The 14,826-nt window shown below is 38.4% G+C and overlaps 1 protein-coding gene across 1 annotated transcript; it reads left to right on the top strand.

The window, feature by feature from the left end:
• Positions 1-4,580: 4,580 nt before the first annotated feature.
• On the top strand, positions 4,581-13,931 carry agtrap (angiotensin II receptor-associated protein). Its single transcript, XM_082534999.1, has 5 exons — positions 4,581-4,812; positions 5,696-5,730; positions 5,922-6,030; positions 7,952-8,147; positions 12,989-13,931. Exons 1-5 carry the CDS (start codon positions 4,786-4,788, stop codon positions 13,111-13,113), a joined length of 492 nt encoding a protein of 163 aa, XP_082391125.1. The 5' UTR covers positions 4,581-4,785; the 3' UTR covers positions 13,114-13,931.
• Positions 13,932-14,826: the final 895 nt, after the last annotated feature.

Below are 14,826 nucleotides of genomic sequence, written 5' to 3'. Positions count from 1 at the left end.
GAAAATCTGTGCTTTAGGTTTATCTTGACACCTACTGGGTTTATGCAAATCAGTCAAATTAACACCTACTTTTATAATAAGTAGAACATGCAGCAGCCAAAGCCATTTACAATTGTAAAAATAATTATAAAACATGCCAGTTTCACTGCCACTGCTAAGCTAGCAGGGTTGGTGGTGAAGGTTTATCCTTGCATTGTTAAATTCTGTGTTTTTTCTAAAGATTTCTTTTGGATGTGAAATCCATAGGTAGGGGGAATAGCACGAGCCATTGTTATCTTTGCATGTATGCAAAATTAACACGATAATGGTCAACGTAACACACACAGGCTGTGATGCAAATATTCAAAGTTGGTTGGGTTGTTTGTTTTTGGCTCAGGGTCACAGGGAATCACTGGAAATGGGTAAAAGAGCCACATGAGGCTGCGACGCTGCAGTTTCAAGAGGAATAAGCCAAACACTGTACCAACCATGAAATAATAATTCGAGTCAGTTTTGAATTTAGAAACTGAAACAATGTGTCCTTATATTCTATTATAAATAGGCTTTTGGAACAAAGGATGGTGGGGAGTACTGGAGGGTGGTTCATCATTCTGTGGAAGAGGCAAGTCATTTAATAGTTTAAGGATAACATTTCTCAGTGTAGAAACACAAAAAGAATGTGAAATCTTCATCATCTTCAGTGCTCAGTATCATTAAACTGGGATAAATCTTTGCATGCAAGGGACAAGGCTGAAAACCAATGGCTGTGATGTTGAGTTTTGCCCTGAAGCAGCTGAAATCCAGTATCCAGAAAGCTTTAGAAACCACAGCAAGTAATGCCCACAGTTCTGAAACACTTAGAGTGTGCTGTTAAATGGAGAGGTGATGCAACGCGCAGTAGGAATCACGCTTAAGTGTTTCTGGCATCAAAGTCAAATTAAGCATATGTTTGGCTTTGGTTTTGTTTGTTTTTTGTTTTTTAAATCCCCCCTTCTTCTATTTATATTTTAAACTTTCTTGGAAACAGGGTTGCACAGAATATGTAATTAATCCCCTTCCACCACTGGGCCAGAAGGTAGTTAGCTAGTCCCTTTCTTTCATTATTTTATATCACAGTTTTAAGGAAAAAAGATAAAATCTTTATGAAGATGAAGCCTAAATGGCTCACTTTGATCGATACACTTTGTAATGTAAGCCTGTTTCAAAGAGAGCATTTTCCTTAATATGGAGATTTTTGAGGCACCAAAGAAGCACCGTCTATCTTCATGTAATAAGATAATCTGCCATCTACACTTAAGTCTCAGAATGCTTTAACACAAAGCTTACGACACATTAGAGCAAGTGCAAGAAATTACATTCAGCGTAGTTCAGATCACACAAAGCCTCTGCAAATCTAGCCACATCAATATTTCATTAGATGAAGAAAGTAACACAGATTTTTCTTTCCTAAGCACCATCTCAGTTGAACTGCGATTGTGCTATCCTGATTTACAGACACAAAATAAAAGCAACAGTCATGTATTCTTTATATTTACCTATGCCAGAGTGCTCTGGTAGAGTGCCCTGTTGAAACCTGGCCAACAGCCAGAGAAAAGATAGATTACACACAGCCACATCCCTGTAGAGCTGCAGCTACAACAAATGCATGTTTACCTTTCTTGAATTAATTAACCCCCATGGTGTCTATTTCAAGGGAACTTTTCAAAATCAGGTTACTTCTTAAAGCACATAGATGAGCAAGAAATGAAAAGACGTCACATGGGAGCTAGTCCGAAATCTGCCACCACGTGTCAAAACATCAAAGAAATTATATGTGCTCAGTTCAAATATTAGTTTTTTGTATGAGTGCTTTATCTGTGCTGGATAAAGTTCTGACGTTACACTACAAAATGTAACATTCGTGTGTTTGTCCCACTGCAGTCTCATTTTCACACACATGTATACACGAGCACATTCAGGACAGCAAGGCTGCTAAATTTAATTATGGTGGATTTTAAAAAATTTATCTTTCAGTCAAAGAGAAAAATTAATTTGTGTGCTGCCACTGGGGTCAGAGGTCACGTGTGGGGTCAGAGGTCACATGTGGGGTCAGGGTTAATGCTGGATAGTGCAGAGGCCATATGCCAACACTGGGCTGTGAATCTGTCTTCAGTGAAAAGGGCACAGAAGTGCCAAAGACTGAGTCAGACTGCAGAACAGAAATCACAGAGAGTGAATCTCATATTAACATTTTAAAAGTTCGGCAGCTGCTCTCATCCACAGTGACTTACAGCGAGCTAAAGGTTAAATGTGCTAAAGTCCAGGGACATAATGTCACACAGGCATCGGTGAGGAAGGCAAATGGCAGTCACATAAGGAACGAGTGATACATACTTCATGATTCTGGTCATTTAGAATATTAAGAACCAAAGGGCAAGCAGCGCTCACCCTTTGAAATAATATAATAATCAGACAAGCACAGTTTTGAATGATTTCTACAGCTTTCAGCTGCACCTCCCTCCACTCATTCTCTTCCGTCATGGTGGGTGGAGCCTATCACAGCTGGCAGAGGCCAAGAGGCAGGGTAAATCCAGGTTCCCAGCCTGTCACAGCATCTGCACCTCCTGGCTTTCATCCACTTGAGCTGTGTGATGACAGACGAGACTGCTTACATATATTTTATATGCAGTAAGTGTTTCTGTGGTGATATATAATTATGGCTATTGCATATGTTTTTGTTAAAAACTATACTTATGGACTGAAAGACAAGAAAAGATTTTTCCACACCAGCTGTGTAAGGTTTACAGGAATGCACCTGCAAGATCTTTTGACCAGACTGTGACTTAATTGGACTTCACTAAATGTCTGAACTAAATAAAGTTATAGCCTACTTTGAAATCTGAATTAGCAATAAGAAAATGCTTGTGAATTGAGTCCACATGTTGTTTTCATTAAGACTCAATCATCATCAGGAAAATGTTTACTGAGAACTCAGTGAAGGTGGCTATAGGTTGTTGTTGTTTTTTGTTTTGTTTTTTGTTGTTGTTGTTTTTTTGGGGGGGGGGCATGTATTGTACCAGTATCTATTTAAACAACAGACATCACCATCTGCTGCAAGTGGTTCAAATGCTCAAAGTACTCCTTCAGTCCCAACTTCCTTTTAAAGTCATTTTCACACTACTGTCTGTTAGTGCTCCGTTGATGTTATCAAACACAAAACATCTATGACAGTCTAATGGTCTTGTGGATACAGGATGATTAAATAATGCATGACAAGGTTTGCAAGAGTGTATGCTGATATGTTGGTGTGCTGCCTGACAGTGTCTCATTAGAAGTAGCAAACAATAATAAACATCTATCAACATATACGTGACTACCAAACTCATTTTTTTAATAAGCAGTGTCATTGTGGTATTCTAGTTCATGAGCTGTAAACACACAGGCTTCCTCAAAATGTGCATTGATTACGACACAGCTGGTCCAACCTACAATAAAGCTTAATGCTGCTTGACGTTGGCATTGTTGATGTTCTGTTGAAACTGCTTTAAATACAAGTGACTGAAATAAACTTACTGAGTTCCTCTTTGGAGAGGCTGCTGGTTCACTCTCTCTGGCTGTTTCTGAAATTTCATGCTGTTTAGTCGTGCTGAGTAAACTTAATAGTGTGTCACATCTGACAATGGCTCTCTGTCTTTAGCAACCACTGATAGCTAAACCATTTTAACTTGTTAGCTGTCCTCCATTGACCTTTGTTCTCCAAGCATTTCTTTTATATTTTTCCTTTTTCTATCCTTACTTGGGTAGAGACATGATTCGGGATGTGGATTAGCGGTTACTAAAATACAATAAATTAGCTGTGCTGTGAATGCATCTGCAAGAGTGGGTGGACTAAGCCACTTTGCCTCATTTGTAAGGGATGAAAGAGGCATCAGAGAGCTTCACTAATTTTTGGAGCCCAGGGTGCTTGGGTAGTCAACCTCCATCACCACACTTTATATTTAGTTGACAGTATAATAATAACTCTTAAATAAAATGTTACTATTTTTTATATAATATAATATTTTTTTATATTAATCTTGTATTTTTTTTTTCTGTCAGCACTGAAAACTTCACAGAATTTTTTTTATGTTAATATACTTTTAGAAAGGCCACTTAGGAAAATTGAACCGGGCTGTGCTGAGAATCCGGGTACAGTTATATCCTCCTGAGAATGTGTAATAGAATAGTTTTTGGTTGATATCTTTTGACTTATTTGAGCTACTCTATTAAGATGTACTAAATACATTCTGGACCTTTAATTGAAATCTCATGTGTTTGTGTGGCAGGAACTCACAAAGAAAAGTTCAATAATATTAATTTACCATGCGGGGAATATAAACTAAAAACAAGAGTGAAATATCATTTCAATTATATATATATATATATATATATATATATATAATTCCTTGCGTCCAGTTATTATTAAATCATTAAATTAAAGTTCTGCTTAAGGAAGTAATACAAGAAGCACGGAAGCGGCCGACTGCCGCACACATATTTCCGGGTCTCTTCAGTTAGTTAGTAACCTTCCTAAGCAAATTTGCCAATTGAACCGCACCCCAGGGGTTGGGGGGAGGGGGTGAGGGGGTGAGAGGGGCAGGAGTCACATGGGAACGAGTCAGGTTGCTGTCACATGGCTTGTGTTTGCAAGGCTGAGCCGACGGGAGGAGGGGTTTGGACAGAAGTTTGTGTAAGAAGAGAAACTGCGGTACTTTTTCATGTAGCTCTTTAACAAGTTGAAACGCCGAATCGGATCAAGGAGGAGCTGCTTTGTCCAAACAGACAATTATGGAAATCCCTGCCATAAATCTAAAGGTGAGGTTTACTTTCTGCGTTTCTGATTGCCTCGGCTTGTACGCTCAAACAAAAGCTGGTTTTCAATGAAATGTCAGCTCTGTTCCTCAGTGGTAATTCCTCTGTGTGGCAACGACCTTCCTCTGCTTGTGACTCAGATCACAGTAAACTGCTGCTCTACTTTTTGCTATTAAGTAAGAAGTGTTTAAGGTAATGTTCAGGGGATACGGTCCCTGAAGGACAATTTTGAGTGGCAGCAGGTCCTTTGACAGAGGTCATTATTTAAACATATAAACATATTTATTTTCACAAACACTTTAAACACTCATATGCAGTGAATTTGGGGGGAACTAAGGTATCAAAAAATAGTAGAGACAAACTATATTCTGTGATGAACATTAACTGATGAACTGATGCCTTTGATTAACCGTGAAACTGAACAGGGACAAAAGTGTCCTTGTGCTCTGTCCAAAGACTAAAATGGGTCAAATGTAATTTTGGACAGCTCTTTCAAGGATTATAAAACCTGTGATGTTAAAAGTAAGCTTGGAGGACACTAACAGTTTCTGCACGATGGTGCATTTTTATATTCATTTAGTGTGTTCAGTCATTCGTTCATTTATCTCTTAAAGTTTTTTGAAATGAGTTAATTTTACTTTGTTTCACAGAATTGAAGGAAATCATATGTATAAAAAATGCAATTTGGCGAGGTTAAAAAAGATGTCTTCGGTCCTCTTAGAGACCTAAATAAAAAGATAAATCATTGCTGCAGATTAGCTGCACGCAGTTATTATTTGAAGTTTTTAACTTGTGTTTGAGTGATAGTTTCATCATTCTTAGCTATACACTGGTTGTTCTGGGTCTCAGTTCAGTGTAAACACATTTTTGTCCTTCTCTATTCCAGGCCATCGTACTGGTGCACTGGCTGCTTACAGTGTGGTGAGTATGAGCACAGGCTTTTTTTCCACAAACCTGAGGAATTTCTCTCCTCTTTTGGCACACAGACACATGCTTAAACTCCTGATTCAGGTCAACTCCTTCACCTACATGTCTCATCCTCTGTGAAATCGCACGTAACTCTCCTGGGGTGTGTAAGAATCTGTCTCGTATGAATTGTGTGTTTCCTTCAGGGGGAGTATGGTGTGGCTGTCGGTGGCCTTCACATGGGCGAACTTTAGCGTTTTAGCAGTTGGAGTGTGGGCGATTGCACAGAGGGACTCAATAGATGCAGTGATCATGGTGAGTCTCTGCCTTCATTTCTTCATACGCTCTTATAGCATCATGTGACACATAAAGTAGTCCAACTTTAGGTGCAGTGCTGCATATCTGTGCTAACCTATTTGTCTGTGGAATCTAGGGCATTCTGTGAGCATCCCTTTGAAAAAGAGCCCTTAATTTACCACAGTACAGTAGCTGAGGCCCTCAGACAGTTTAAAATGGCTCCTTAAGCAAATGTAATTTAAATGTTTGAAGTTTCAGAATTGTCAACCCTTATCATACCGTAACTCTGAACCCGTGACTGGTGTTTCCATTGTACATTAGTGACATCAGCTGACTAAGGGGAAAAAAAACTAAACAAAAGTGTGACTTCAGAATTGTTTTTTGATTGTGTTCTGAAGCAAGAACAGCTTTTAATGAGAGCCGTTATCAGATAGAAGGAAAACTTGTGCAGTTGGCTCTTCTGTCTGTCAGAGGAAACTATTAAGTGCCTCATCCTGACTGTGGGTCAACAAAGTACTGAGCCCTTCTCATAGACTGTATATAGAAGATGGCCACAATGGTATGTGGTTTTTCATGGCTTTAGTTTTGGATCGAGTTTCACATTCTGGCTTTGGCTGTGTTCATTTTTTTTTTTCAAGTCAAATCTGACCATATTAACATGAGCAGGCAGTGAGGAGGAGTTGCCATCTATTGCTAGCTAGTTTGGTTAGCAGGGTACCTTCATAAAGTGTTGTAATATTAAATGGGATGCTTATTCTGACTTGCATCAAAACAGGCTTAAAATTACTCAAGTGTGTTTTTGTATGATTGAACACTAAACAACACCAGATGTCAAAATGCTTTATGCATTTCTGCTGTAACGTTGGACATTTTAGCATGGGACCTGATTGGCCCGTGAAGCCAACCTCAGGGGCTGCAGCTTTTGGTGCTTCAGCTTCAGCTCTTATTTCATTTTTCAGCCCCAGAGGTTGCTACATTTTAGTTGTGTGTTCACTGCATAAATAGTTTTATGCTGATGCAAAATATTTGTTACACTCTAAATCTTCATGTCCTTGTAATGGACGGATTCTTTCAGTTTCTGTTTGAATGATGTGGTTACTTATTTTATTTAACTAAAACAAACTCTTTACTGCAATTGATGGGAAATTATATTAATCTCAGGGGGCTATGTAGCTTTGTGGATGACTCTAACCCACTATGACTAACTTTAACTGATGGATTTAACAAAACTATACTTAAAGTCCACCTTTGTCCAGGCTTTGAGTGTTTGAAATGAAGGGATGAATCTTGAACAAAATAGCTGTCTACTGTGTTATTCTTTGACAGTAACCAAAACGAGAGTTTGACAGTACTGGACTCTGTCACTGTACTGAACTTAATTTAGACTTATAGACGCTGGGATGTAACCACAGGGGAGCCTTTTACCTTGTGTACATTAAAGTCCAATGTCATATTCACTCATGTCCAAGATCTATCAAGAAAAAACACTGGTGCACAACTAATGGATAAGCAGGATTTCTTAGCACTGAGTGGTATTTTAAATTGGATCAATCACCCGCCCAATCAGCTGCAGGTAATATAGCCCACTGTATATCTTTTCCAGTATGGTTAAGTCCTGGCAGCATTTTTCTCAGGTGCCTTAAGTGAATTCACTTATTTTCAAGTGTTTAACTAATAGCATGTTTAACTCATATTTAATTCTTTTTTTATTGGAAAGTTATTTCTCATTTAACAATATGGACATTGACTGTCCCAAATTATAAGACAAGATCTTGTTTTGTTTGACTCTTTTTGTAATGGCTTGCCTCAAAAATCTTTTTCCAGAACATGTATGCTATACTTTAGTTTTTTTTTAATATCACACCCACCAACCAAATGACTTCATTTTCCATGTTACAATTATGTCGCTTTACATGTCTCTTTTGTGTGCTCCCTGTAGTTTCTGATAGGGATGATTTTGACAATATTGACCGACATCGTCCATCTCGGAATATTCTACCCTCTCGGTGCCTCGACCGACTTGTTTCGCTTCAGCGCAGGGATGACCATCCTCAACCTGCTGCTCAAACCCATTTCCTGCTTCTTTGTCTACCAAATGTACCGCGAGCGAGGAGGAGATTACAACATCAACTTTGGTAAGTACGACTAGATGGGTCACGTACAGTAGCATAAAACATTTCGAGATTTAAAAAGATTTTGGCTCAGGTTCCTCAGTTTTTCATTTTGCTGTCATGAAAGCTGTGAAAAGGTAATGAAAGCAGAAATACATACACAACACAGAGGGTACATCTCCCAGTATAATTTCAGAACTAGTGAGAAAGTATCTAAAATACCTGAGCCTACCCACCACTTTATGACCAAAGCTCTAAGGTATGGAGTAATGCATGTGTCCAAGGGCACTTTGATGTCTTCCTTGTGTTGTTTTATGCCGTTTGCCATGAAAAGCCTGCCGAGAGCAGCAACCTGGCAGGACGCTGAGCGAAAGCGCTGGCAGATGATTCCACCGTCAAACTGATTAGTTACAGTCACAAGACTTAAAATGCAGAGAAATATTTGAGCTGCAGCTCGGCCAGTCAAAGAAACCCTTTCTCAATGAAATGTTTATTACATTTGTGTGTCATCCTGGCAACCAGTTTATACTGCATGGAGAAACACATTAAGCCCATGCAGGCCTACGAGTGTATGATCTGCCATGATAGCACATGGACAGAAATAGCACAGGAGTGATGTGGAAAGAAACACAGATGGACTCAAATCTGATGAACACAGAAAGAGACTCTTTGTGTTGGCACTGACTTTTGGGTGTATAGCGTTCTGTTTGCAGGCAAACATCTAATAAGCACGCTAACAAGTGAAGGGATGTTTGATCAAGTGTGTGTGGTCATTGATTTGCAGACTTTATCTCTCTCTGCTGAGAGCTTTTCCATTAGAAATCCCACTGAGCTGTGACGTCCGCTGGACTCTTAAATCCCGGAAAATGTTACTCATTCATTAGCGATTGATCCATAATAAGAGCAACAACAACACAAATGGGAAAAATAAAACCACATATTGTTGGTGTAACGCAATTTTATTACTATTAATATTAGTATTATAGGCCAAAATACTATGTTATTTCATGTCACGCTGGGTAAAGTAATGAAATTTCTCTTGCATTGCGACCCAAAACTGCAGTTGACAAAATATATTTCCTGCATGCTTGGCAGATAATTGAATATTGATGAATGTGCTCTCTCTGTGGTTTTACTTTACCGCCACATTCACACAGCAGGTACATCCATTAGAGTGTGTAATGACTGATGAAAGCGGCTAATGTCAGTTTCAGACTATGTGAGTTTTAATTGCTGCCTGATTGCGTTGTTGGCATCTATATGGTTCCCCGCTGCACTGAGCACTCTGGGAACCAGACAATCAAGTGTGTGTGAGTGAACTGTTGATTCAGGTATTTGGGGCTCCCAGAATTTTGATTGATGGACCTCTTATGGTGGTTGAATTACTCTGAGTTTGTGTATTAGACTTAAGTTTTACATCCAATGAAGCAAAAACTGCACATTTGAGCCGTCACACTTTTGCAGTCAGTCAAAGTGACTGTGGTCATTAAACCAACCAGTGCTTAGCACCTATAAACAGGCAAATCCAGACTGTCAAAGCACATAGAGGTGAGGCACGTACTTTACATGGGTAGATGAAAGCATTGAAAAAGAACAGCAAGTAATAAGCTGTGATTTTGTTTACACTGTGAATGATTGGCAGGTAATTAAAAGCCATAAGCAAAATTGAAAGGAAAAGGTGCCTTCTCATTTGTGAGCCATAGATGGTAGCATTTTTTTTATGTACATCTTGTTTTTAATGGGTTTGGCCCTATTTTGTCTTCAGACCTGCCTTAATTCTTCATGGCATAGATTCAACACGGTTCTGGAAACATTTTTCAAAGATATTGATCCATATTGACACGACTGCATCACACTATGTTGCAGATTTGTCAGCTGAATTTCCTTTTCCATCACATCCCAAAGGTTCATTCTTAGATTCAGATCTCGTGGCATTACAGTGAGATCATTGTAATCTTCAAGAAACTATTTTGTGATGATTTGAGGTTTGTGAGATTCCAACTTATCCTGCTGGGTAACTTGGCAGCTCTCGTGCAGTAGGAATTGAGGCTTATTAGACAGGGCACCCTTTTTTTTTTTACAGTCTTCTGTAGTCCAGTTTAAAATTGTAGCCTCATTTTACTGTTCTTAGCTGAGGGGAGTGGTGCCTGCTGCTACTGTAGCCCATGTTACAAGTTTGAAGGGTTTCAAATTCAAATTCAAATTTTATTTGTCACACACACACAACCATACAAAGTATGACATGGGGTGAAATGTTTGTAGCTGTGCAATGCCCGACTATTAAATGACAGAAAAAAGTTTTACAGTATTTACAATTTACAGGTTACTACAAAAATTTACAAATTAACTTAGAAATTTACAGTAAAAAATGTGCAAATAGCAGAAAGAGGTTATAAAGATTATAAAGATTTTAAATTATAGAAAGATTGTTGTTGTTTTTGTTCTGCACACCTTGGTTGTAATGAGTTGCTTTTGCCTTCCTATCAGCTTGAAGCACTCTGGCCATTCACTTCTGACCTCTGGCCTCAACAAGCTACAAAAAAAATGTGGACAATTTTTTTTAGAGTGAAAAGGCTCCATCTTTGAGTTTGGTATCCTATTTATGTTTACGGCTAACTGCAATCATTTTGAGGTTTTAAATTGGCATTAGAAAAAGCCATTTATTAATGGTTTGAATAACTTCATATCTCAAACTGTGCCAGTGTTATCCAGGGTCGTATTTGCTAAAGAGACTTAGCAAGTGCTTAAAAACACACACACAGATAAGATTAATTTTTATCTCTGCGTTTGTGTAGTTTGATTTTTAATCGTGTGCATGCAAAGACTATTGTAGACAGACCAAATAGCAGTCTGAACAGTTTCCACATCATACAGTAAATACTAGGCCTAACGCCTACCAGGGACCTTTAAGCTTTAGCCAACAAATACATATTTAAGACTGTTTTTAGGAGTCTCATTTTCATACAGTGCACCTCAAGACATTGAAAAGTTAGTAAAAACTCTGCAGCCAGGGAAACTAAATACAACAAACGACTGGAAAATTGACGGTTGGTTGCTAGATAAACATAGCACGTCTGAAATGACAGACTCATCTTTTAAACACTTATCATTAATTTTGAGCAATGAGTCTGCTGCCATTATGTGTGAACTGTACCAGAACTGTGCCGTGATGTAAAGTGCAACAGCCTTGCTAGCAATAACTAAGTAAATTGCAGCTTAGCAGACTGCCTGCCATGCATTACCCTTAAATTAATGTGCTCCTAAATTAAATTAATGTGCACTCCTTAAATATTTGTTCCCAACTTAAAATGTCATTATTTTTCTTGCATGTCATCCTTTGCTCTTTGGCATACCTTACTGTCACACCTTAGTATTTATTTTTTGTAAAGGCTGATTTTTGTTGTTGTAGTTGGAATTTGATCATTTCTTCTTCTCTTCTCTTCTCTTCTCTTCAACCTTTTGACCTCTCAGACTTTGAGACCTCTGTGGACAGTCGATGCACTACGGACAGTGCTGACAGTGCCTTTATTGGGCGCCGCTATTGATTCCTGGCCTCTTCCCTTTTTACAGTTTCTCTCCTCCAATCATCCTCTTCCAACTCCTTCTATGCAGGAAGTAAGATTCCATATCAGGCTGCAGGATGATAAAGAGAAATAGATTTATTTTTTTTCCCCTTTTGTATTTATTTCTAAACAATCATCTTGTCAGTGTTCTGCTGTCCATCTCTTTGTGTTTTTTTTAATGTGTCTTTTAATTTGACTGTTCCCACCTTCAGTAAGCCCATACCTGCCTGCATTGCTATGTTTGTTTGTAGAGATTGCTCTTATGCAAACACTATTTATTGTATTTTAGGAGTTTATATGTATCTGAAAGTTTGCATCAGCTATATGGTTTATTCAGGTTTTTAGTCCCCAGATGCCTCATTTGTGCTCTTGCATTGTATTTGCATGTATTTAAAGCAGAGCTGCATGATGCTGCACATTCTAAAATGAGCCTAATTAAAATCAACATGATGTGATGTGATACTAGACAGTGAGTATGGCCTGGTTTTATGCACACGCTTTGTTGAGCTTTATGTGATGCCATCCTTTGGTCAATCTTTGGGCTATTGCCAATATTCCCACACAGCTGCAGTGAAACCAGATTTCTTGTTTTACTGGCGTTAAAGGTGCATGTTTGTCACCGCAGTTGGACTCTGGACTGTGCAGAGGTGCTGTCTTTGAAACGCCAAAGGGGATAGTTGATATTCTGGCCATGTCAGAGTCAGGACTGTTTGTTGTAGATGCTTCATGTGAAGTCCCTTTATAAAAATCTTTCATAAACGTTCCCACCTATAATACAGCAAGGAAGCTATATCCTCTGGTAAATTTATTTATTTATTCTTTTCAAATAATCTTGATTATTTGACTGCTGGACAAGGACAAGAGATTTTTCATGTTCAGTCTCACATCAGTGAAGTTCCCGTGCCCAAACTCTTCTCAAAATGACTAATCAAACAGTAGTGGGGAAATGGGAGGAATTTCTTCTTCCATCAAAGAAGGATTTTGAATAAAAGTGGCTGTTTTCTCAGTCTACCATTCATCAGAGGGAGTGTGTATTTTTAATGTATGCTGGTAATAACAGATTCAAGCACTGTCATTTATATTTCTACAGACATGGCTGGGCACTTGACTCAAGATAGCAAATCTGCATAACCGTTTCATGAATCTGTGTGTAAGGAGAAAGGGAAAACAATAAAGAAAAAGATTTGAGCTTTCTGGGTGCCAGTACTTTAAATATGTATATCAACAACAGTCCAGTCTCCAAGGTCCATGATTAGATGTGGTTAAAATCTGATGTTGAAGACTTGTGGCTTGTCTCTGCAGGTTTCCCTTCTGTATCACGAAACCGAGATGCCTATCAGTCCATTGACCAGCAGGATGGCTCCTCTACCTCAGGAAATCCCTTCAACCAGACGCCGGACAGCAAACCAGGAGTTCGCGCTTACTGAACCAAGCAGCCGTTGAGCAATGCAGTGTTTTCCTTTCAGCAACACCTGCCCAGCACTTTGGGACAAGTATTATAATCGATTCTGTGTCGTCCCTGTTTTGTACAGTTGGCGTGTAACTCTGAAAGTTTTATTATGCTAAGTAGTCATCAGTTTGAGCTTCAGAGTGAAATGTGGCATAATTACACCCATTTTCATTTCAAACTTTGGCACATACCTGCTGAACGCACGCAGAGGAAAAACTGTTCTCCCATTCCCATGCTGTGATGCCGTACTTTTCACCTTCTATTTTTAGTAGACAGGTGTTGAATCGAACTGCTGTGTCTACAGCGGTTTTGTTTTCTGTTACCTTTTTTATTTCCCACAAATGTGGTACTTTCGGATGCAAAGAGTCCGTTTCTCATTTTGTAAGCAGTAGATTAATATTTTTCAATTGATCTTTTTATTTTAAATATTACAGTTCTGCTGACTAGAATGGAGGTTTTTGACTAACGAGAAATGAAATTAATGTGCATTGCTGTGCCTTGGAAGTTAAACTTTGGGTGAAAAAAATACAAAAGCAATGTGAAATTTGAACTGCTTCAACCAAACTGAACGCATAGCAAGAACTGTAGTTAATGTTTCATCTCCTAACTTGGCATGAAAATACACTCACTGCAAAGCAGATGGGCCCTATTCATTTATGCTGATATTTAGTTTCTTCATACTAAGACTTTTTTCATATCAAGCTGCCAATCTACCAAAATGTAAAATATAGAGACTGCTGATTTTGTAGCATCACATAATCGTCAGTTAATGATTATTAAAAAAAAGTAAACGATTGTTTTCTTTGTTATTCTAATAGTTGCAAGTAAATTGCTTAAGTATGCAAAACCTGTTTACAGTGTTTAGCGTAAATTACAGACCACACCATACTGATATGTTACAATATGTCTGCTGTGTAGGCACAAGAGATATGAGAAAGTATTATTACAGTAAAAGTGTTCAAAGCTTGAAATGTTCACATCAGCACTGTGGTTACTGAAAATGTGCAACAAGTCGTTCACTGAGCTTTTCAAGAAGTGTGTACTCTCAGTTTTTGTTGGCAGATTGTCCGACTATGGTAGCGATATGAGTGTAAAGAAAAGCGGCTACAGGGATTGCATCATTTGGACAATTTGGACTCGGTTCACTTTTGAAAGTGTTACAAGATTGGAGTTTTGTGTTTTTTTTGAAATCCTGATAAACTGTGTGACTAAATGGAGATGTGGTAACTATACTGGTCACAGTATAGAGATGTGAAATTATGCATGCCATAGTAGCGTGACATATAGATCACAAGACACACCTTACTTGCAGTTACTAAAGAGCCTGTAAGAAGCATACTAAATAATGCAGAGTTGCAGTTTGCTGTATTGCTTATGTAAAGTTATAACTTCTAAAGTTTAAGTTGTATTTTGAGAAACTGTTTTTGCACCACAAGAAATGCAGGTTACCATAAATTAACAAGAATAATTTAATTAAGCCAAATGTTTAATCTAATAGCCTATTTATGTTATTTATCAAGCCTTTACGTTAGGTTTAAACAGACATTACTGCTGTTGCTACTAAGAATTTCTATAGTTAAGATAAAAAATTAAACTAACACTTAACTCACATATCACAGGCTGAGGCTACTTTCACTATAGCATGGCCCCCACGTACCTGTATTCAGCCCTGGCAACATCTGGATCGTGT

This window comes from Aulonocara stuartgranti, assembly GCF_965226115.1.
Source record: "Aulonocara stuartgranti genome assembly, chromosome: 5".
In the NCBI taxonomy this organism is placed as follows: Eukaryota; Metazoa; Chordata; class Actinopteri; order Cichliformes; family Cichlidae; genus Aulonocara; species Aulonocara stuartgranti.
This window is presented reverse-complemented; position numbering and strand designations above follow the sequence as displayed.